At 45.0% G+C, this 24,218-nt stretch overlaps 1 protein-coding gene across 1 annotated transcript in view; it reads right to left on the minus strand.

The window, feature by feature from the left end:
* Nucleotides 1-24,218, minus strand: part of LOC145351054 (F-box only protein 11) — a 130,229-nt gene that overhangs the window by 30,113 nt on the left and 75,898 nt on the right. Inside the window, exons 6-11 of the mRNA XM_080200654.1 lie at nucleotides 21,705-21,788; nucleotides 21,488-21,620; nucleotides 16,755-16,861; nucleotides 16,551-16,662; nucleotides 11,944-12,050; nucleotides 11,726-11,863 (exon numbers count right to left, since the gene is read on the minus strand). Coding sequence (XP_080056780.1) covers nucleotides 11,726-11,863; nucleotides 11,944-12,050; nucleotides 16,551-16,662; nucleotides 16,755-16,861; nucleotides 21,488-21,620; nucleotides 21,705-21,788 — 681 coding nt within the window. The remainder of the gene's footprint in view (nucleotides 1-11,725; nucleotides 11,864-11,943; nucleotides 12,051-16,550; nucleotides 16,663-16,754; nucleotides 16,862-21,487; nucleotides 21,621-21,704; nucleotides 21,789-24,218) is intronic.

The raw sequence follows: 24,218 nt of genomic DNA on the forward strand, positions 1-24,218 counted from the left end.
CAAAATTATCCAAAAGCATAGGTTCATATTTCTTAGGTAGGCTGGTCTCATCATCACCCCCAATTTATCATTACTACTGTGTTGTCCAACCTACTAACATAAGGCATGAGCCAAAACATTCAACTGGACACTAGTGGGAATAAAACTCTCTTAACCCCAATTTCATCAACTTTCTCAGCAACTCACTCAGACTGAACCAGATAACTGCAATTTTGGTTTCCTGTTCAACCCAGAGTTAACTCCACATAAGTTTCGTTCCCGGATCAATTCCTTTTCACATGCAATTAGCCACTCTTTCCTCTCCTCCACCATCCGCACTCCACAGCCCCCCCCTCAATTCTAGCCTTCATCCGCAAATCCCTATAAGGCTCTGCACAAACCATTCAACACGACCTACATCCTCAGTCATTTGCCACTCTTACAAATTTAGTGTACAGCACCATCTTTCACCACTAGTAGCAGAATCTTACAGCATCCAACTTCTTCCAAAAATGTATTTGCCTTGTTGCATCTTATCCAGTGTCAAGAGTTTCTCTAAAATAGAGTGTCCTTGCAATCATATCATCCGCCCCCCCCCCCCTCCCCCAAACACTCATTGAATGTTTGACATCCTCTACTGTCATGAGGTCATTTCCACTGTTGTAGGTACAACGTTAATCTGGTACCACAACAGTCTGCAGCAACCAAGAAGCACAGATATTCCCTGCCTAATTCTTTCTCCTAATAGCAAACTCAAGTCAGTTTTTAAGTCCACTTACCTGTAATGTAGTTGCTGTACCAAACTGTTTAAATCTGGGGGAATAAAAAGTACAAAAAAGTTTTAAAAAAAGGTGCATGCACAGTTTTTTTAAAAACTTTTTCCATACTTTTCATTTACCCAGATTTAATTTTCAATAGGCGCTATGGTCCCTATAACCCAGTCTTAAATCTCCTTCAGCTGTGGCGAAGAGGACAGAATGGAAGTGACAATCAGGCTGGCAGTGGCTGTGGCCACTCTTCTTTTCTCTCCTATCAGGGAGCCGGCTTAGGCCATAAACATGGGTTTTTGCCAACATGAAACAGAATGGCAGACAACTGATTTCAGAAGCAATAAGTACATCATAAATGCGTCAGGATAAAATTGCACAACATTAAGCTGATTCATCAGCATAATTACTTGGAGATGTACACAACCATTCTTGGTTAACTGTGGTATTAACTAGTGCTAATTCAGTTTCTGACATGTCTTTAAAAATAATGAATGTCCCTAGCCAGGATATTTTCTCCTTGAAATAATTCCAAAAGTGAAAACAAACTAAAAGTAGGTCACACTAAAATTGAAGTTGACAGTATTCTTTGCAATTGAGATGTGGCATGATATCAAGACTCTTTACTGAGAGCAATAATAGTCTGTGCATTGTTCTACACAATAGAGAAAAGAAAGAGGAAGATCAAATTTTCCTTACAAGTACTCAACACTTGAATGTTTAGCGAACCATTTTTAAAACACCAAGGCTTCAGTCAAAATCTGCCATCACAGCAGGAAAGGGATAATCTGGATAAAATTAACCTGACTGTCCCCTAAATTAATTTTTTTTTTGGTTCATATAGCCAATTACTGAATTCCACTTGGAGTCAACATGTGGCACAGTATTTGACTGCAGCAGCACCAAGATTGCCCCATATTCCTGGTTTTAACATTACAAAAATACATTTGTTAAGTGACGGATGAAAACTGAAGAGGCAATAGTGCATTTGTTAGGGTCATCAACTACTAAGACTAGAGAATTAAGCAAATTCTTGAACAAACTAAGCATGGCACAAAACAACCAATATAAGTAGAAGTACCATAGTCTCTGCCAAAACAGTATTTTGCCAGTATGAATGTCATCATAAGTGATTTAAAAGATAGATCATGAACATTGAATCAGCAGGAAAAGCAAAATATATCTAGGTACCATGTTGGTGATGGGATAGTGCATCGTAACAAAATAAAGACACTGTTTATTTCTTGTCTCCATTACCAGGACTGTTGAAGAATGCTAATGAAACATTATGCCGGCTATAAATGTGAATGAGAAGCTTCCAGAGTGAATCAGTTAATAACTCGTTTCAAAATTTTGGCTATTTCTAGGGCAATTAGGGATGGGCAATAAATGCTGGTCTTGTCAGTGACACCAACATGCAGTGAACAAATGAAATACACTAGGATAATGCAATGAATTTAAAACGCAATCATGAGGTAAAATTACAAAATTCAAATAACTAAACAAGTCCTTAATGATGCAAAAACCAAATGAACAGCATCTCTCAACCCATGTAATCTGAACAAAGCTTCATAGAAAATACTTCCAGCTTCTGAGATGAGACATGCTTGCCAAATTGAATGCATCCAATATATTTTTGGCAAATATCTTTCCTGTGTACCTCAATGCATACTTTGAAGGTATAAGCTATCTCGATATTCCATCTCATTATTTATTCAATGTTTAAACATATAAATGTAGCTGACACAGCCTCAGACTATATTACTGTTTAGAGATCTACTCACCAGGAACATAGCACAACAGTAGAAGAGGAAAGATAATATCTTGCAGGGGCCATCAAATGAAGCCTTGAGAGTACAGTTTAGGAATAAATAAGGGGCAGCCACATTATAAGGTGTTTATTATAGACACCCAGATAGTCAGAGAGAAATTAAGGAGCAAATTTGTGCTCAGTTTGTGTAAAAACAATAGGGTTGTTACTATATTAGGTGATTTCAACCTTCCCAACATTAACTGGGATATGCATAGTGTTAAAAAGGGCTTGGATGGAGTAAATTTCTTGAAATATATACAGGAGAACTTTAAGCCAGCAAGGGGAAGGGCCCCCAGCAAGGGGAAGGGCCCCCAGCAAGGGGAAGGGCCCCCAGCAAGGGGAAGGGCCCCCAGCAAGGGGAAGGGCCCCCAGCAAGGGGAAGGGCCCCCAGCAAGGGGAAGGGCCCCCAGCAAGGGGAAGGGCCCCCAGCAAGGGGAAGGGCCCCCAGCAAGGGGAAGGGCCCCCAGCAAGGGGAAGGGCCCCCAGCAAGGGGAAGGGCCCCCAGCAAGGGGAAGGGCCCCCAGCAAGGGGAAGGGCCCCCAGCAAGGGGAAGGGCCCCCAGCAAGGGGAAGGGCCCCCAGCAAGGGGAAGGGCCCCCAGCAAGGGGAAGGGCCCCCAGCAAGGGGAAGGGCCCCCAGCAAGGGGAAGGGCCCCCAGCAAGGGGAAGGGCCCCCAGCAAGGGGAAGGGCCCCCAGCAAGGGGAAGGGCCCCCAGCAAGGGGAAGGGCCCCCAGCAAGGGGAAGGGCCCCCAGCAAGGGGAAGGGCCCCCAGCAAGGGGAAGGGCCCCCAGCAAGGGGAAGGGCCCCCAGCAAGGGGAAGGGCCCCCAGCAAGGGGAAGGGCCCCCAGCAAGGGGAAGGGCCCCCAGCAAGGGGAAGGGCCCCCAGCAAGGGGAAGGGCCCCCAGCAAGGGGAAGGAAGTTGTGCTGGACCTGTTTCTGGGGAATGAAGCTGGGGCAGTGGTTGAGGTGGTAACGAAAGGAGCATTTTAGTGACAGCAATCACAACAGGGTACAATTTAAACTGGTTATGGACAAGGAAATAGATAGGCTGCAAAAAAAAAGTTTTGGATTGGGAGAGCAGATTTTAGTCATCTGGTCAAGATAGACTGGCAACAGCTATTAATTGGAAAATATACAGAAGAGCAGTAGGGGGCATTCAAAAAGGAAATGGGGATGATGCAAGCCCAGCACGTGATAGGCAGGAACAACAAGCCCAGAGAACCATGGATGACCAGAAATATTCAGGATACAATGAGAAGGAAAAGAAAGGCTTTTAAAAAATACAAGGGGATAAACCAGTGGAGGCATTATTGAGATAAAAAAATACAGGGTGGAGCTTAAGAAAGCAATTAGAAAATGCAAAGAGGAGATATGAGAAAGCTCTGACTGGTAAAGGTACGGAAAATCCCAAGCATCTGTAAATATATCAATGGGAAGAGGATAACCAAGAGTAGGGCCTATTAGGGACAAAGAGGGCAATCTGTGGGTGGAGCCAGAGGATATTGGTAGAGTGTTGAAAGAATACTCCACATCTGTATTTACCCAAGACTGAGGTTCTTGAACAAATTGACATAGGGAACAACAAGGTATTGGAGGTGTTGGCAGCTTTAAAAGTGGATAAATCTCCAAGTCCAGATGAATTGTGTCCCAGGCTGCTATGGGAGGCAAGGAAGGAGATTGCAGCGGCTCTGACCCAAATTTTCAATTCCTCTCTCTGGCCATGGGGAGGTCATGATGTGGAGTTGCCAGCACTGGACTGGGGTAAACAGAGTAAGAAGTTTTCAAGGTTTGCCCCTTCGTCAGGTGAGTGGCACCCACTCACCTGATGAAGGGGCAAACCCCAAATGCTAGTGCGTTTACTATCAAATAAACTTGTTGGACTTTAACCTGGTAATGGGGGAGGTGCCAGACGACTGGAGAACAGCTAATACGGTTCCACTATTTAAAAGGAGTTGTAGAGATTAATCAGGAAACTACAGACGAGCGAGTCTCACGTCAGTGGTAGAGAAACTGTTAAAGAAACTTCTGAAGCAGAGCAACTATCTCCATTTGGAGAGGTACAGCCTGATCAGGAATAGTCAGCATGGCATCGTCAGAGGGAGGTCATGCCTAACAAATTTGACTGAACTTTGAGGTGACGACCAGGTGTGTAGACAAGGAAAGGGCATTAGATACAGTTTACATGTATTTCAGTAAAGCCCAAGGTCCCATGTCGGAAACTTATGAAGAAGGTAAATTCACATGGGATACAGGACAATTTGATAAAGTGGATTCAAAACTGGCTCAGGAAGCAGATGGTGATGATAGGAAGGCTGCTTTGGTGACTGGAAGCCAGTGTCCAGGGATCTGTGTCGGGCCCCCTGTTATTTGTCATTTATATAAATAGAAGTCTCACAACACCAGGTTAAAGTCCAACAGGTTTATTTGAAATCACAAGCTTTTGGAGCTCTGCTCAGTGAGTGGCTCTTGATTCCAAATAAACCTGGTACTGTGAGACTTCTCACTGTGCCACCCCAGTCCAACGCCAAGATCTCCACGTCAATATAAATGACATTGTCATCAATGTGACTATGTGGGGGTTAGGATTAGTAAATTTGTGGATGACACCAGGATTAGATGGGTGGTTAACAGTGCAGCAGAGTGAGTGTCTTGGGCTGCAAGAAGACCAAATGGTTAAATGGGCAGATAAGTGACATATGGAGTTTAATCCTGAAAAGCGTGAGGTGACGCACTTTGGAAGGAGTAATTTGACAAGAAAGTATTCAACGAATGGTAGGCTACCAGGAAGTTCTGTGGAACAAAGGGACCTTGGCGTGTTTGTCCACAGATCTCTGAAAGCAGAAGGGTATATTAGTAGGGCGGTGAAAAAGGCATATAGGATATTTATCTTTATCAACTGAGGTATAGATTACAAAAGCAGGGAAGTCATGTTGGAGTTGTATAGAATTTTGGTGATGCCACAGCTCGGGTACTGTGTGCAGCTCTGGTCACCACATTATCAGAAGCACGTGATTGCACTGGAGGGGGTGCAGAGGAAATTCACCAGGATGCTGCCTGGGATGGAACGTTTAAATTACAGAGAGGTTGTGTGGGCTTGGATTGCTTTTGTTGGAGCAGACAAGACTGAGGGGCGACCTGATCAAGGTGTACAAGATTATGAGAGGAGCAGCTGCTCCACAAAGTTGAAGAATCAGTCAGGAGGTGACAAAGGTTCAAGGTGAGGTACAGGTGGTTTAGGGGGGGGGGGGGGGGGGGGGGGGGGGTGCAAGGAAAGACCTTTTTACCCAGAGAATGGTGACAGTCTGGAATGTACTGCCTGGGAGGGTCTTAGAGGTAGGTTGCCTCAGAAGCTTCAAAAAAAAAGGTATCTGGATGAGCACTTAGCACATCATAACATTCAGGGCTATAGGCCAAGTGCTGGCAGATAGGATTAGGTGGGAGTTCAGGTGTTTCTGATGTGTTGGTGCTGACTCGATAGGCCGAAGGGCCCCTTCTGCGCTGCATGATTTTATGATTCCAGATTCAAGCACGCACTGCTGGAGCAGACGAGTGAAGGAGCAGAGAGACAGATAAGAAATTACCTGTTAAAAACCTGTTTAAATAAGTTTAAAGCACTTTCGTAGTAAGAACTTACCTTGTAGAACTGTTTAAATCATTTAAAAGCATTTTTGCGGGCTTTTTGTATCTACCGCTTTAAGAATTCTAAGGGAGTGGATAGCAGGGAGTTGTGGGGGAGCAGGCTTTAAAACAGCACCAGGTTTAAAAGGAGGCCTGGTGTAGACAGCGGGCAGCAGAGTGAGGGGGAAGCAGAGTGAGCTATTAGGGCTTAGGAGCAAAAGGGCTGGGGAGAAGAAGGGCCAGGTAAGTTCGTGTTGAAATTTTCAATACTACTACAGTGAATAATGGAGGGGCATGTGATGTGTGGTTTCTGTATGATGTGGGAGCTGGTGGACCCCAGGGTCCTTCCCAGTGACCATGTCTGCAGTAAGTGCCAGGTTACTGGAGGAGCTCCAGCTCAAGGTAGATGAGCTGGCCTCTGAGCTACAGACACAGAGGCCCATCAGGGGGAGAGAGGGTGCCATCGTCAATGGGGTGCAAGTGACATCCACCCCCCCCTAGACTGGCTAACTCTGAGGGTCAGGAACGGGGGGGGGGGGGAGGCCTCAGCCTCTCAATCTGCATAACAGGTTTGAGGTTCTTGCTTCCAGTCTGGACGAGAACGAGGGAGGTGAGGTTGGTGAGCACACTGCACACAGTAGTGATGCAGACGCAGGACATAGGCAAAGAGAAGGTGAAAAGGAACGTAGTAGTAATTGGGGATAGTGGGGTTAAGGGTATTGACACTGTCCTTTGTCACAATGACAAAGTGCACAGAAGGGTGTGTTGTCTGCCTGGTGCTCGGGTCTGGGATGTCGCATCTGGGCTGCAGAGGAACCTGGAGTGGGAGGGTGAGAATCCGGTCGTTGTGGTACATGTGGGTGCCAACGACGTAGGCAAAATGCGAACTGAGGATCTGGGGAGGGAGTATGAAAACCTGGGAATGGAATTAAAAAGTAGAACCGACAAGGTGGTTATCTCTGGGCTACTGCCGGAACCGAGTGCAGACGGGCGTAAGGTTGATAAGATTAAGGAAGTGAATGGGTGGCTCAGGGATTGGTGTGGGAGGAATGGGTTTGAATTTATGGGGCATTAGCATCAGTATTGGGGTAGGTGGGACCTGTTCAGGTGGGATGGGGTTGGTCTGAACCGTGCTGGGACCAGAATCCTGGAGAATCGTGTAAATAGGACTATATACAGGGCTTTAAACTAATTAGGGGGGGGGAGGGTGCGAGGGGAGGTGACATTACGGGGTCTAAAGTTAAGGAGAGGGTACAAGGTAAGGGAAGAGGCCGAGGATGTCCCAATAATAAAGGGAGTAGGGGGCGTGAGTATAGTTGGTGGCGTTACGGCAAATAGGGTCCAGGTGAAGGCCAGGATGAAGGCACTTTATCTGAATGCACGAAGCATTTGGAATAAAGTGGATGAGCTGGTGGCGCAGATCAGCACAAATGGATATGATCTGGTGGCCATTACAGAGACGTGGCTGCAAAGTGACAGGGACTGGGAGCTGAATGTCCAGGGGTATCAAGTGTTTAGGAAGGATAGGCGGGAGGAAAAAGTGGCGGGGGGGTAGCTCTGCTGATTAAGGATAGCAAGGGATGATATAGGAACCAAAGAGCAGAAAGTGGAATCGTTGTGGGTGGAGATTAGGAACAGCAAAGGGAGGAAGACGCTGGTGGGTGTCGTCTATAGGCCCCCGAATAATGATCTGGAGGTGGGGCGGGCTGTTAACGCGCAAATAAGTGCGGCGTGCAGGAATGGAACGGCAATAATTATGGGGGATTTCAATCTACATATTGATTGGTCGACCCATGTTGGACGCGATGGGCTCGAGGAGTTGTTCTTGGAATGCTGCCGGGATAGTTTCCTTGAACAGTGTGTGTTGGAGCCGACGAGGGAGTGAGCTATCTTGGATCTGGTGTTATGTAATGAGACGGGTAGAATTAGGGACCTTGCGGTGAAGGATCCTCTTGGGGAGAGTGATCATTGTATGGTGGAGTTTCTGGTGCAGATGGAGGAGAAGAAAGTGGGTTCCCGGACACACGTCCTTTGTTTGAACAGAGGGGAGTACGGTAGGATGAGAGAAGAATTGGCGAATGTTGACTGGGGGAGCACGTTGGAAGGTAGGTCTGCTGAGGAGCAGTGGAGGATCTTTAAGGAGATCTTTCTTGGTGCTCAGCAGAAATTTATTCTGATAGTTAAAAAGGACCGTAGGAGGAGAGGTAATAAGCCGTGGATAACGAAGGAGGTGAAGGAAAGTGTTAAATTAAAAGCGGAGGCGTTTAGAGTAGCTAAGAGTAGTGGGCAAGAAGAGGATTGGGAGAGGTTTAAAGAAGGGTAGGAGAAACTATGAAGCTGGGCTAGCGCTTAATATAAAAAAGGATAGCAAGAGTTTTTATAAATATATAAAAAGGAAGAGGCTGGCTAAGGTGAACGTTGGACCCTTAGAGGATGAGAGGGGGGACTTAGTGGTAGGGGATGGGGAAATGGCTGATGTCTTGAATAACTTTTTTGTTTCGGTCTTCACAGAGGAGAACGTGAATAATTTGCCAGGTGTTAGCGATGGAAAGGTGGTAGGACTGGAGGGTCTCAATGACATTATTGTTACTAGAGAGGAGGTGCTCGACAGACTGGAGGGACTGATTGTGGACAAGTCCCCAGGACTGGATGGAATGCATCCGAGGGTTCTGAAAGAAATGGCAGAGGTGATAGTGGATGCCTTGGTGGTCATTTTCCAAACGTCGCTGGATTCCGGGGAAGTGCTGGAAGATTGGAAAACGGCTAATGTTACGCCGTTGTTTAAGAAGGGAGGCAGGCAAAAGGCAGGGAATTATAGGCCGGTTAGTTTAACGTCTGTTGTAGGTAAAATGTTAGAATCCGTCATCAAGGAGGAAATAGCGAGGCATCTTAAGGGGAATTGCTTGATAGAGCAGACGCAGCACTGTTTCGTTAAGGGGAAGTCGTGTCTGACAAATTTATTGGAGTTCTATGAGAATATGTCTAGGGCGGTGGATAGAGGAGAGCCGGTGGATGTGGTCTTTCTTGATTTTCAGAAGGCGTTTGACAAGGTACCTCACAAGAGGTTATTGCAGAAGGTAAGGGGGCATGGAGTTGGGGGTAGGGTGTTAGCATGGATAGAGGACTGGTTGTCAAATAGGAGGCACAGAGTGGGGGTTAATGGGTGCTATTCGGATTGGCGGTTGGTGACTAGTGGAGTGCCCCAGGGGTCGGTGCTGGGGCCTCAGCTATTTACCATTTATATAGATGATCTGGAGGAGGGAACCGAGTGTATGGTGTCGAAATTTGCTGATGACACCAAGATTGGTGGAACGGCAAATTGCGCGGAGGGTGTGGAGAGTCTGCAGAAGGATCTAGATAGGCTGGGCGAATGGGCCAGGAACTGGCAAATGGAATTTAATGTTGGCAAGTGCGAGGTGGTCCATTTTGGTAGGAATAATGGTAGGAAGGACTATTACTTACGTGGCGAAAAACTGCAGCAGGCGACGGTGCAGAGGGACCTCGGGGTCCTTGTGCATGAGTCGCAAAAACCCAGCTTGCAGGTGCAGCAGGTGGTTAGGAAAGCTAATGGGATGCTGGCCTTCATAGCGAGGGGGATTGAATATAAAAGTAGGAGGTCTTGCTGCAGCTGTATAGGGCATTGGTGAGGCCGCAGCTGGAGTACTGTGTGCAGTTTTGGTCGCCGTACTTACGCAAGGATATTTTGGCCTTGGAGGGAGTGCAGAGGAGGTTTACTAGGCTGATACCGGAGTTGAGGGGGTTGAGCTATGAGGAGAGGCTGAATAAACTAGGCTTGTACTCATTGGAGTTTAGAAGAATGAGGGGAGATCTCATTGAGACATATAAGATGATGAATGGGATGGATAGGATAGAGGTGGAGAGACTCTTCCCGCTCAGAAGGGACAGTAGGACTAGGGCGCACAGCCTCAAGATAAAGGGGGGGCGGTTTAGAACGGAGTTGAGGAGGAACTTCTTCACTCAAAGGGTGGTGATTCTCTGGAATTCTCTGCCCGTTGAAGTGGTGGAGGCTGCCTCGCTAAATATTTTTAAGATGCAGGTTGATGGGTTTTTGATAAGCAAGGGGATTAAGGGTTATGGGGAGAGGGCGGGAATGTGGAACTGAGCCACAACAGATCAGCCATGATCTTATTGAATGGCGAGGCAGGCTCGAAGGGCTGGATGGCCTACTCCTGCTCCTATTTCTTATGTTCTTAAAGCCAGGAGACAAAGAAAAAAAGACTTACATTTATATGTTATCTTACCAGATCCAAAAAAAACAAAGCATTCAGCACAAGTTGCTTTTGAAATTCTGTCACGAAGGTCAATCATACGTTTTGTGAGAATTCATTCACTTGAGGAGACTACTAGGATCCAAAGATATTAAGTTATTTTTAAGCATATATAGAACCATTAAGAGGGAAAGAAAGCTCTATTGTCGTGCAAGAGTAAATTGTTGAGGTAGGTACATGCCAATCTACCAGGTCAATAGCATTAAAAACCTTGCCCAAGAAAGCTTTGGTTCCATGAGCTGGAAAAAACATAGGAAATGTTGAATGGTTCATGCTAAATGGCCATTAAAAATATATGAAAAATCCTAGACTTTAAGAGATCTTACATAGAGCTATAAGGACAAGCACAGACTTGTTTTATAATAGGCTAGATACTGCAGTGCTCCATAAGTGACAGGAAAACATCATCCTATATACTTCACTCAAATAATTTGCATAACACACATGCTTGCAAAACTATTTACATAGCCAAAAGTAGTTAAAAGCCAGTCTTGAAGATAAACTTTAGGTACAATGGGGGTTTTAGAATGGCAAATAGGAAAATTCTCCAAGCAACTATACAAAATGAATAGCCAACTAAGGTTAGATGCAAGTTTTAAACTACAAGAATTAGCAATTGAAATCTCAACAAACAAGTTCTAGATTTCTACACAAAGGACTGTTATGGAAAATTCACACAGAATATCTTAGTACTGAAAACCAAGAAGCTTGAAATTTACCAAACTAACGAACTGAATAAAAACCATCTAGTAAAATCATATTTACCACCACCAAGCAGATCAAATCAACTTAATTCAACATCATATCAGAAGGTTGCTTCAGAGTTAACGCCAAATTAAGCATTTCTGTCAGCTGCAGATTATTACTTCAATTATAATGAAGGGCACCCTTTTTGACAAACGTCAACAACAAATCCGTTCTTCAAGCAATTATGTCTTACTCCCTACAAATGGTGTACCAGAAGGGGACGTCAGAGATATCTGTCCTGTTAGCATGGAAATAAGTTTGCAGAAGAATGAAATTACTACGTGTACTATTTCTAGCTGGTATATATGACATCAAACTGTTTCAGATAGGAAATGATAGTACAGTACCATGAGGAAACCTAGTCAGTTGTCTACATCCATGCTAACAGCAGTTCTTCTCATTCAAAACCTGATGAATTGTCACATCCTAGCCCAAAGATTATTAAACCATAATGCAGTAATTATCCTCCTATTCATTAACTACCAAATGCTTATTAAAAGTAGTAAGCGTTACCATGCCATGATCAAATGTGAAGACCCCAACATCACGCCCATGGTGAATTTGATTTCTCCTGATGATAGGATTTCCATGGTTTTTTACCCAGATTCCAGCAAGTGCATTGTTTGAAATCTCATTGTCCTCATAAATTCCCTATGAAATAAAAAGATTATACTAAGCTAGGGCAAAAATTAAATTGTTAAGAGTGAGATTTGAACATTGGATCATCATACCTGTGCATGATCTGTTATATATAATCCAACATTCTCACAATCACTAATGTTGCAGTGTTTGATCGTAGGAGATGCTCCCTGGCCACTGACACACACAGCTGACCCAACTGTAACAGAGAATTGTACAATAAATCAATTTTTACCATTTCAACAGGAATGAATGATTTTTGGAACCAAGAGGCATTAACTTCAGATATCATATACAAGTTAAATCCATTCCTTTTCTGAAAATACATGTATGCTTTACATTCAATAAGATTCATTTGGAATATGCCAAAACATTCCAAGACATTTCACAGAGGAATAAATCAAAACAATTTGTTGAAGCAGGAGATATTAGCTGGGGTGATCAAAAGCTGTGTCAAATTGGCACACTTTAATGAAGGTCACAAAGGAGGAATGAAAGAGAAATCCTGCAGATAGGGTTTACGCTGTGTAAGTGTAGCTACTCATGGCTGCAAAGAGGGGAATGGGAAAATGCAATAGACTAGAGTCAGGGGAATGACGCCTGGGCAGAGGGTTGGGGCAAGGGGAATATTAAGATAAGTGTTTAAATCCAGAATAAACATGTTAAATCCGAGGCACTAGGGTCCTGAAGCAAATGTAGGTTAAGACTGACAGAATAGCAAGATAAAATACAGGCAGCAGAGTTCTTGGTGAACTTTTGTGGAGGGTGAAGTTGGGAGAAAGTTCAAGAGGGCATTGGAATATTCAGATTTGCAGCTCAGGGTTTCAGTGGCAAATAGGTTGAGTGCACGGTAGAGGTGAACCACCTGGATTGTTGACTTATGAAGTTCTATGAAGGAGCCAGCAGATTTTCTGAATACAATACATCCAATTTTAATTAAAACGAAGTCAGCACTAACTTGTAAGTGATAGGCACACCATCCAAACAAAGCAACAAGCTGCAGTGACATCCATGATTGTGTACTACAAACAAGTGTCCTGATGAAGCCCAGAGCTTCAATTTGTGCTCTCCTATCCAAATATTATTTCCTTCTAAGTACTTCTAAGGGTGGTACAGTGGGGCAACACAATGGCTAGCACTGCTGCCTCTCAGCACCAGGGACCTGGGTTCGATTCCAGCACATGTAGAGTTTGTACATCATCCTCTGTGTGCTCAGTTTCATGGATTGGCCAATGGGGGGGGGGGTGCGCGCATGCGCCAGACAGAGACAAGTTGTGGGGGGGGGTGCAAGAGAGAGAAAAGGTGGGGGTGGGAGGGGAAGAGGGCGAGAGAGAGAGAGAAAAAAGGTGGCGGGGGGGGGGGGGGGGGGGGGCGAGAGAGAAAGAGAGAAATAAGGTGGCGGGGGGAAGGATGAGAGAGAGAGAATTGGGGGGTAGGGCAAGAGGGAGAAAGGGGGAGGGAAGGGCGAAGAGAGAGAGAGAGAGAGAGAGAGAAAAAGGGGGGGGGGAGAGGGCGAGAGAGAGAAAGGGGGGGAAGGGCGAGAGAGAGAGAGAGAGAGAGAGAGAGAGAGAGAGAGAGAGAAAGGGGGGGGAAGGGCGAGAGAGAGAGAAGGGGGGAAGGGCGAGAGAGAGAGAGAGAAAGCGGGGGGAGGGCGAGAGAGAGAAAGCGGGGGGGAGGGCGAGAGAGAGACAGCGGGGGGGGGAGGGCGAGAGAGAGACAGCGGGGGGGGGAGGGCGAGAGAGAGAGAGAGAAAGCGGGGTAGAGGGCAAGAGACAGAGAGAAAGGGGGGGAAGGGTGAGAGAGAAAGGGGGAAGGGAGGGAGGGCAAGAGAGAGAAAGGGGTGTGGAAGGGCAAGGGGGGGGAGGGCAAGAGAGGGGGGGAAGGGCAAGAGAGAGAAAGGGGGGAGGGCGAGAGAAAGGGGGGGGGGAAGGGCGAGAGAGAGAAAGGGGGGGGGGAAGGGCGAGAGAGAGAAAGGGGGGAAGGGCGAGAGAAAGGGGGGAAGGGCGAGAGAGAGAGAAAGGGGGGAAGGGCGAGAGAGAGAAAGGGGGGAAGGGCGAGAGAGAGAAAGGGGGGGGAAGGGCGAGAGAGAGAGAGAAGGGGGGAAGGGCGAGAGAGAGAGAGAGAAAGCGGGGGGGGAGGGCGAGAGAGAGAAAGAGGGGGGGGGAGGGCGAGAGAGAGACAGCGGGGGGGGGGGAGGGCGAGAGAGAGAGAGAGAAAGCGGGGTAGAGGGCAAGAGACAGAGAGAAAGGGGGGGGAAGGGTGAGAGAGAAAGGGGGAAGGGAGGGAGGGCAAGAGAGAGAAAGGGGTGTGGGAGGGCAAGAGAGGGGGGGAAGGGCAAGAGAGAGAAAGGGGGGAGGGCGAGAGAGAGAAAGGGGGGGGGAAGGGCGAGAGAGAGAAAGGGGGGGGGGGAAGGGCGAGAGAGAGAAAGGGGGGAAGGGCGAGAGAGAGAAAGGGGGGAAGGGCGAGAGAGAGAAAGGGGGGAAGGGCGAGAGAGAGAAAGGGGGGAAGGGCGAGAGAGAGAAAGGGGGGAAGGGCGAGAGAGAGAAAGGGGGGAAGGGCGAGAGAGAGAAAGGGGGGAAGGGCGAGAGAGAGAAAGGGGGGAAGGGCGAGAGAGAGAAAGGGGGGAAGGGCGAGAGAGAGAAAGGGGGGAAGGGCGAGAGAGAGAAAGGGGGGAAGGGCGAGAGAGAGAAAGGGGGGAAGGGCGAGAGAGAGAAAGGGGGGGGAAGGGCGAGAGAGAGAAAGGGGGGGGGAAGGGCGAGAGAGAGAAAGGGGGGGAAGGGCGAGAGAGAGAAAGGGGGGAAGGGCGAGAGAAAGGGGGGAGGGCGAGAGAGAGAAAGGGGGGGAAGGGCGAGAGAGAGAAAGGGGGGGGGGAAGGGCGAGAGAGAGAAAGGGGGGGAAGGGCGAGAGAGAGAAAGGGGGGAAGGGCGAGAGAGAGAAAGGGGGGGAAGGGCGAGAGAGAGAAAGGGGGGAAGGGCGAGAGAAAGGGGGAGGGCGAGAGAGAGAGAAAGGGGGGGAAGGGCGAGAGAGAGAAAGGGGGGGGGGAAGGGCGAGAGAGAGAAAGGGGGGAAGGGCGAGAGAGAGAAAGGGGGGAAGGGCGAGAGAGAGAAAGGGGGGAAGGGCGAGAGAGAGAAAGGGGGGAAGGGCGAGAGAGAGAAAGGGGGGAAGGGCGAGAGAGAGAAAGGGGGGAAGGGCGAGAGAGAGAAAGGGGGGCAAGGACGAGGGAGAGAGAAGGGGGGGCAAGGGCGAGAGAGAGAAGGGGGGGCAAGGGCGAGAGAGAGAAGGGGGGGCAAGGGCGAGAGAGAGAAGGGGGGCAAGGGCGAGAGAGAGAAGGGGGGGCAAGGGCGAGAGAGAGAAGGGGGGGCAAGGGCGAGAGAGAGAAGGGGGGGCAAGGGCGAGAGAGAGAAGGGGGGGCAAGGGCGAGAGAGAGAAGGGGGGGGCAAGGGCGAGAGAGAGAAGGGGGGGGCAAGGGCGAGAGAGAGAAGGGGGGGGCAAGGGCGAGAGAGAGAAGGGGGGGCAAGGGCGAGAGAGAGAAGGGGGGGGCAAGGGCGAGAGAGAGAAGGGGGGGCAAGGGCGAGAGAGAGAAGGGGGGGCAAGGGCGAGAGAGAGAAGGGGGGGCAAGGGCGAGAGAGAGAAGGGGGGGCAAGGGCGAGAGAGAGAGAGAAGGGGGGGCAAGGGCAAGAGAGAGGGGGGCAAGGGCGAGAGAGAGAGAGAGAGAGAGAGATGGGGGGGAAGGGCGAGAGAGAGAGAGAGAGAGAGATGGGGGGGAAGGGCGAGAGAGAGAGATGGGGGGGAAGGGCGAGAGAGAGAGAGAGAGAGAGAGAGAGAGAGAGAGAGATGGGGGGGAAGGGCGAGAGAGAGAGAGAGAGAGAGATGGGGGGGAAGGGCGAGAGAGAGAGAGAGAGAGAGAGAGAGATGGGGGGGGGAGAGCGAGAGACAAAAAAGGGGGGTGTGAAGGGCAAGAGAGAGAGAGACAAAAGGGGGGGGGAGCGAGAGGGGGAAAAAAAGGAGGGAGGGCGAGAGAAAATATACCAGTTTTTGCTTCATTACTGCTCACCACCCTGGACTAAATTCATCAGAATGACAGGCAACTTCAGACATCTCCACAACTGCACAGACATTTTTTTCTCTGAGTCACAAATGTTTGAATGAGAACAGACGGATTTTTCCTTAGCTAACTTTTTTCCACAGCAGAATACGAACAAGCGTAGAGTAGGACAACAGTGGATAGTGGATTATGTAGTGGGGAGAAAAGCAGCCCAAATTTTCCCTGTTCATGCTTCTTGAACAGTAATCTATTTCAAGCTATTTCTCTTCTCCACCATGCCAAATATCATCACCCACCTGAATGGAATTGAACAACAAGATGATGGGGGTAGGTAATGCAAATTATGCACAGAGGGGGGAAAGACAAGATATAGCTCAGAAGGAGCACAAAAATGTTAAACAGGCAAGACTCACATCACATCCTCCAATTTACCATGCGGCATCACATTGAAATTGCATCAAATATGCATTAGTTCAATCATTTTACATTAGCTTGCATTTAGTATTAGCACCTTTAACATAGAACATCCAGGTTTTTCACACTGGCTTGTTACTAACAAACCAATATAACTTCAGACAAAATACCATGGCTACAACAACCTATCAAGGACTAAGCCTCAGTTAGTTAAACTATGCTATCAAAGGTGACACTTACCTGTGCACGTACTACGAATGATACAATGATCTATTATTGGACTGCAGTTCACTGTGATCTCCAAGCAGTGATGGGCGTTATGGTGCTGGGCTGATTTATCATCTGGGTTAAACTAGAAATAAGAAACACACAAAAAATTTTGCTTACAAATTGATAAGCTGCTTTCCCAAATGATTATAAACTCAAAAGGCTATTGGAACTTACCCTAATTGTCATATATCCAACATAGGCATCCTCAGAACCTTCCATAAATACAAAGGTAGAATCCCTAGTGTTTTCAATGATGACCTTATCTGCAACTTTTCCTGGTGCTGAAAGTGTATATTAAAAATCTTTTAAGCAAACCAACTTGGCTCAATGTTCCTGATCAATTACCAATTGCTTTTTAAGCACATAACATGTAGACTTATTTACTGAGTCAAATCATTTCACAAATCATCATCTCAGTAGAGACCAATAACAGTTTGATTCTGAAAACCCAGGTTTTTACTAAAAGCACACCACAAAGTTCACATTCAAAATTATAGAACTCTACTTCATAAAAATCAAATGGCACCAATGCCAATAACTACACCCTGTTACATATTAAGTTACAGTAAAGATATTTAAGTCTTTAAGTTAAATTTCTTTCTGCATTTATTTGATTTGCACCACAAAAAAAAGATTTCTTGAGCCTTCTGCTTAGTTCCATTAAGGTTATCCATTCACATCTCCTCCAACTGTTCTGGGCTGATAAGGCACCCAGTTTAACACAGGTTCAGTAGCATCTTGAGCATAGCCACTTTGGGTTAGAACTCTCCTAGTTGTAGTTTTGTTTAAATCTCAAGTCCAGCATCTAGAGTTTTCTCTCTCTCTGCGCAGGTTGGCTATCTCCCCCAAAGTTCAACTCTTGTTAGTCTTCCAGTTTATCATGGTTTTTAAACACGGTTAGCCAGCTAATAGGATTTCAACTGAATTTTGCTGAGGAGATATTCTTTGCAACCAACTTGTTCTAAACCAAACTCGGGAATCCACTTCCCCACCCAACCCCAATAATTAACTTTTTGTTGACTTTTTCTATTGCTCATCTCCCAGATGGCTGAGTGACATGATCAGATGCTGAAGTTTAAGTCATCTTTCAGAGAAGCCTAGTTCTCAAAGGAACCATTACTCTAACATAAAATAAGGCCAAATCCATCACACATGTACAATTTTAAGGTTTTCAGAAACTGGAACTTGTGCACTTTAACAGTGAAAAGATCTCATTGAACTACTGTCATGAAGATTTTATTTTCCTTGTTCGACACTGTTATCCGCCCCCCCACACACACACACACACAACCCCCATCTCTCCTTTTGGGCAGATAAGACTCAAAGACCTTTGTCAATCCTTCTCTGAAACCAAGAGTTACATGAACACAGCTCAGAGTGACTCAGGAGCATTGGGAAGGGGAAAGCAAGATGGACAAGGCTTCAGTTATATCCCCAACTGCCCACTGTGCCAAGGAAAAGCCACTTCAATGGAAGGATTGGGATACAAAAAGGTACTGAGCTACTATTAACAGGTTTTTAAAGCCAAAATTGCAAGCAATTATGCTCCATACAATACAGGAGTGAAGAATATTAGTTGGAAAACCTTGTTGTATGGATCAATGGAATATTCCTTTAATTTCCCACAGGATCTAGAATCTTTAACAGTATGCCAATAGAATCAACTGGTAAAGAAAATAAATGACAAATTGTTGCAAAATATACTCTTCCATCATGGATTCAGGTTAATGAACAGAAAATAGTAGGAATAAACATGTCATTTTCAGGATGATGAAGTATAACTCAGAGTAGCACAAAGTGTTTGATCAGCCATAGATTAGCACAAGGTTCCAGGCTCAAGTCCTACTCAAGGGCTGAGCACAACAATCAAGATCAATACTCCACAGCAATACAGAGAGCACGCTGTTCTTTAAGGTGCCATCTTTCAGATGAGATATCAAACCCATCTATCTGCTCAGATTGGTGTACGTTACAAAAAGCAGCATGGGAATTATCTTCTTGGTCCTGGCCAATATTTTATCCCTCAACCAACATCACAATAAACCTTAGCTAGATATCATTAGGTTGTTGTTTCTGGGAGATTGTTGAGAGAAAAGAAGTTCCCAAGTTTCCTATAACTGTGGCTACACTTCAAAAGTACTTCATTGGCTGTAAAGCAGAGATATCCAGTAGTCATGAAAAGCACTACACAAATCTCTCTTTCTTGGGCCTCAGCTATTTGCAGTCCACATAAACAACTCTGCTGAGGAGACTAGGTATAATAGATCCCAGTGTGCCAATTATAAAAAGCAAAGTGGAAAGCTGTTAAGAGACTGGGAAAGGAAAAGAGACCAGTTAAATTCATGAAGTAAGAAGGCAATGATGGAATATAGAGAAGTGTTGTTGCAATTGCATAGGGTGTTGATGAGACCACATCTGGAGTAGTGTGTCTCATTTTCAGTCTCCTTGTTTGGGGAAGGATGTGGTAGCATTGGAGGCCATTCAGATAGGTTCACCAGATTGGTTCCAGGGATGAAAAGGTTGACCTGTGAGAAGAGATTAAACAGTTTGGGCTTATACGTGCTGGAGTTAAGGATGAGAGATGATCTGACCAAGGTACATAAAATACTAAAAAGGACTGATAAGGTAAACGTGAAGTAAATGTTTCCCCTTGTGGGGAAATCTAGAACAAGAGGTCACAGGTACAGGTTGAAAGGCTGTCGATTTAAAACAGAGATGATGGGGAACTACTTCTCACAAAAGGTGACAAGCTTGTGGAACTTGCTATCCCATAGCACAGTGAGGTCTGAATCATTAAATGGTTTCAAGGAGAGAGATAGATATATTTCTGATTTTAAAAATGGGTTGCAGGAATAAGAGGGACAGGTAGGAAGGTGGATTTGAGACCAAGGAGAGATCAGCCATGATCTGATTGAATGGCGGAACAGATTCAAAGGGTTGACTGAATTGTCTATTTCTGCTCTGTATTCCTGTGAGTATAACGTGAGGAAGAGTGAAATTATCCACTATGGTAGAAAGAATGCAAAAGTTGATTTGTTTTTAAGTTGAGATACTGGGAAGTGTTACTAATTAACGAAATTTGGTGCCTTTCCAAGTACATGAATCACAACATGAAAATTAGGATGGGAAGTGATAGGCCAGCCTTTATTGAAAAGGGATTGACTAAGAGTAAAGTAGTCCTGATACAATTGTGCAGGGTTATGGTGAGACCGCTTCCTTCCATTGCAAGGTTAGAAATGAGGATGTTGCCTGATAATTGCATAATGTTCAGCACCATTTGCAGCTCCTCAGATACTGAAGCAATCTATGTCCAAATGCAGTAAGACTTGGATAATGTACAGACCTGGACTGACAAATAGCAAGTAACGTTCATGCCATGTAAGTGCCAGGCAATGACCATTCCCAAAAAGAGAGGATATCTAACCATCACCCTTTGACATTCAGTGGCACTACTATTGCTGAATCCCCAGCTAACATTGTGGGGGATTACCACTGACCAGAAGCTAAACTAGGCTTGCCATATAAATACTGTAGCTACACGAGCAGGTCGGAAGCAAGGAATCCTGCAATGAGTAACTCATCTCCTGATTCCAAAAAGCCTGCTCACACTTGCACAAGTCAGAAGTGTGGTGGAATACTCTCCACTTGCTGAGTGCAACTCCAACAATACTCAAGAAGCTTGACACCACTCTGGACGAAACAGTATTTTTGATTAGTTGTGGACGGAGTGCCATTCACTCCCTGCGTACTATCTAGAAGGTACGCTGTAGGAACTCAAGAAGGCACCTTAGACAACATCTTCCAAACCCACAAGTACTGCCATCTACAGGACAAGGACAGCAGGACATGGGAACACACCATTTGCAAGTTCCCCTCCAAGTCACACTGACTTTGAATTAAGTCACCATCCCTTCACTGTTATTGGGTCAAAATCCTAGAACTCCCTCCCTCAGCACTGTGGGTGTACATACACCACATAGACTGTAGAAGTTCAAGAAGCAACTCACTATCACTTTCTCAAGGGCAAATATGGATGTACAATAAATGCTGGCCAGCAATGCCCACATCCCCAGAATTAATTTTAACATCTGGAGCATTTGCCTCAGTGCTACAAAAGGTTCACTAGTTTCATTGCTGGGATGAGAGGATGTCCTATGAGTATAGATCTATACAGTCTGGAGTTTACAAAATCCTGATGAAACGCATAAAATCCTTTACAAATTCAATAGGGTAGATGTTGAGAGTTCTTACCTGTAGCTAGAGTCGAGAACTCTCATAGCCTAAAGATAAAGGTCAGTTATTTATGACTGATACAAGGAGAATTTTTTTTATCCAGAGATATGAAACTTTCAAATTCTCTAGCCCCAGGAGAATTCAGATGCACAGTAAATGAGTCTATGCAAAACTGAGATAAATAGGTCTTGAACCTTAATGGCATCAAGATATATGAAATTAGGTCGTAAGGTGTATTTGATGGACATGTTAGCCAAAGTCTTATTCAATGGTGGAGCAGCCTTTACGGGCCATAATATCTTACTATCTGACTAGAGCACAGAAGATTAGAAACAGTTCACTAGCATGATCATCTTAAGACAGAGCTTGATGTGCAATATCTTGGGGATGTGAAGAGGAAGAAAAGGTTAGAGAACAAGACCAAACACTAAAAGCAGACAGCAAAATCATAATAAGCATTAGAATTTCAGAAATGTTTGCATATTAAACTACATTGTAAGAAACTAACAATATAGCATGGGATTTGGAGGGGGATGATTAACAAAAACCCTAAATCCTCTAACTCCATAGGTGCTATTTTGAAGAATTAATGCTCTGCACCATCATACTGCCAATAGTAAGGTTACTAAATTAAACTGTAAAAGCACCATTTCTCTATTGCAATTTATATTTACCTGCACCAATCATTGTAATAGGAGATTCAATATAAATCCACTCATCAGTGTATGTACCAGAGTGTACAAAGATAAGGCCATCAAAGTGAGCTTCCTGAACACCTCCCAAGGCATCTTCAATTGTGTCATAATACTGCAGAGAAAATACAATTTAATTAATCAAAGATTATAGCACACAATTGTATAGCTAGAATTCAAAGCGAAACAGAATCCTTACCAACATATTTTCTCTTCCCTTATATCTTGCAGGGTTGCTATAAAAGTGTTCTGCAAATCCAGGTTTTACATGCGCTCCTTTGTACTAAAATTGCAAGACAACAGTAAAAAAAAAGTGAAAAAATGGAAGCACTTCTTTAAAAAGCAATTCATTACAAAGTCAAATGCTTCAATTAGTGGAATCCTATTATTGTAAATCACTAATGTGACACTCCCTGCATAAAGAATAAAGGTACAACTGAAAAAGTTTCAAAATATTCAATAATTTGCTGATAGCAAATTTGTTCAACTGAAAACTGTCTTGGTTGATGCAAATGGTATAATATTACAATTAAAACTATTCAGTATGCCACTGACTCGTAGAGCTTTTCAGACATTTCTCTTGATTTTCTTTCTGTGCTTACTATTCATAGAATCATAAACTACCTAAGCACAGAAGGCCATTCACCCCACTGAGTTTGCACCAACTGCTTTGAAAATCAGTCACACTTTCCTGCAACTGCTTTTTTTTTCCCCTCAAAATGTTAATCAAATTCTTTTTTTGAAGGTGACAACTGAATCTGTTACTAGCACTATCGGGCAGCACATTCCAAATCCCAACTGCTCACGTAAAAGTGATTTTCGCATCACCACTGGGTTCTTTACCAGTCACCTAAAAACCAAGTCCTCTTATTTTTGACCCTTCAATCACTGAAAGCAGTTTCTCTTCATTTACCCAAATTGTTCACGATTTTAGCCACTTGTGACATCTTTTCTATGCCTTCTTTGTTTTCAGAATACAATCAATGTTACTTTAATCCCTTGTCCTTGAAATCATTCTGATAACTCTCTTCTGTACCCCTTCCAAAGCTTTCATATGTCCTTGCTGAAGTTTGGTGCCCAGAATTGGTCTCAATACTCCAGATGACCTAAACTGCTGTTACATACAGGTTTAGCACAACCTCCTGGCTTTTGGGCTCCATGCCTCTACTATAAAGCCCAGTACGATTTAATTTTGCTCAGCTCAGACGAAGTGTCATCCAGACTCGAAACGTTAGGGCTATTCTTTCTCCACAGATGATGTCAGAGCGGCTGAGATTTTCCAGCATTTTCTGTTTTTGCTTTATTAACTGGTTTGGTAATCCATCCTGCCACCTCTGAAGATGTATATACCAACCCCTTTAGGGCTCTGTTCTTGCACTCACTATAAAAGTACATTAACATGCATCATCTCTTTCATTCTTCCGACCAAAATGTATCACCTCCCGTTTTTCTGCACTGAATTTCATGCCTCGTGTCCATCCACTTCATCAGCCACTATCATCTGGACATCCATTACCATCTTCATTATTGTTAACTACAGTTGCAAGTTTCAGTTCATCTGCAGATTTTAAAATTGTACCCTGTACAACCTTAAATGAATCCAAATCATGACTTAATTGGACATCTTTACATTGGGCATTACAAAATCTGTTAGCAGTACAAAGTTATGCAAGCGTAATTAAAGAAGTTCAAACGTTCAGAGATGCAGATTATTTTATCAGATCAATTAAAAAATGACAGATGGGTCTTAATGTAGATAAATAACTGACAATTGCTGTTTTCTTTGCAACATGGACTACAGGCATTCTGAAGTAGGTAATCATGAACAAACATTAGTCACCAAATGGAAGCGTTAAATGAACCTAATTCAATGCAGTGTAGATTAATGCTGAGCCACATATGCAAGATTGTACTCTTCAAATGGACAGTAATACACTGTAGAGCATTTGAAGTTTGACTGGGTAGGTGCAGTGGCAATCCCTGGACTTCCAGCTCCAAATTTAAAGACAAAACTGATCTTGCTTCAATTGAAGAAATGAAAAGGTTAACAGAAGGGGATGAGAATAACAACTAGGAATGCTGAGTGTGGTGGATGGTGTAGATGTAACCAAACTATTTTACAGAATAGCTTCCCCTCACATCCTTTTGGACCAGTGGACATGTATTACAGAATCCTAGCTTTAGAAATGCCGAACAGTAATCACAAAAATAAATTCTGTAGATGCTGGAAATCTGAAATAGAGAAAATAATGGAAATCTTTACGTCAGCCAACATCCATTAGACCAGCAGTCTCCCAACTCCAATCCGGATGCAACCTGCTGAGGCTGGATGCGGCCCATAGTTTGGAGACCACTTCATTAGAAGAAGAGATCATGTCACTTGTCAATGAGCTCCTGTCAGAAGCGTGATGTCATTGCCTGAACTGTTCTCCTTCCCCTTACGGCAGCTGATGCAAAACAGCATTGGACAAGGGAATTCACATCAACACAAGAATCTTCCAAAAAGAGTGAGAGTGCACTTTTTTCACCAACCACAAAAATGCATATTTATTCTCTCAACTTCAAGCAATACCTCCAAAAAAAAAGGCAGCCAGCAACTGCTCGAGTCCTCTTTCTACCCCACATTCCCAACGCATATGTCAAATATGATTATGCAGGATCCAACTTAGACACAGTCTGCTTCAGCTCTTGCTTAGCTTTCCCTTCCTCAAGG

This window comes from Carcharhinus amblyrhynchos, chromosome 12, assembly GCF_965287045.1.
Source record: "Carcharhinus amblyrhynchos chromosome 12, sCarAmb.v2.hapA, whole genome shotgun sequence".
Taxonomy (NCBI): Eukaryota; Metazoa; Chordata; class Chondrichthyes; order Carcharhiniformes; family Carcharhinidae; genus Carcharhinus; species Carcharhinus amblyrhynchos.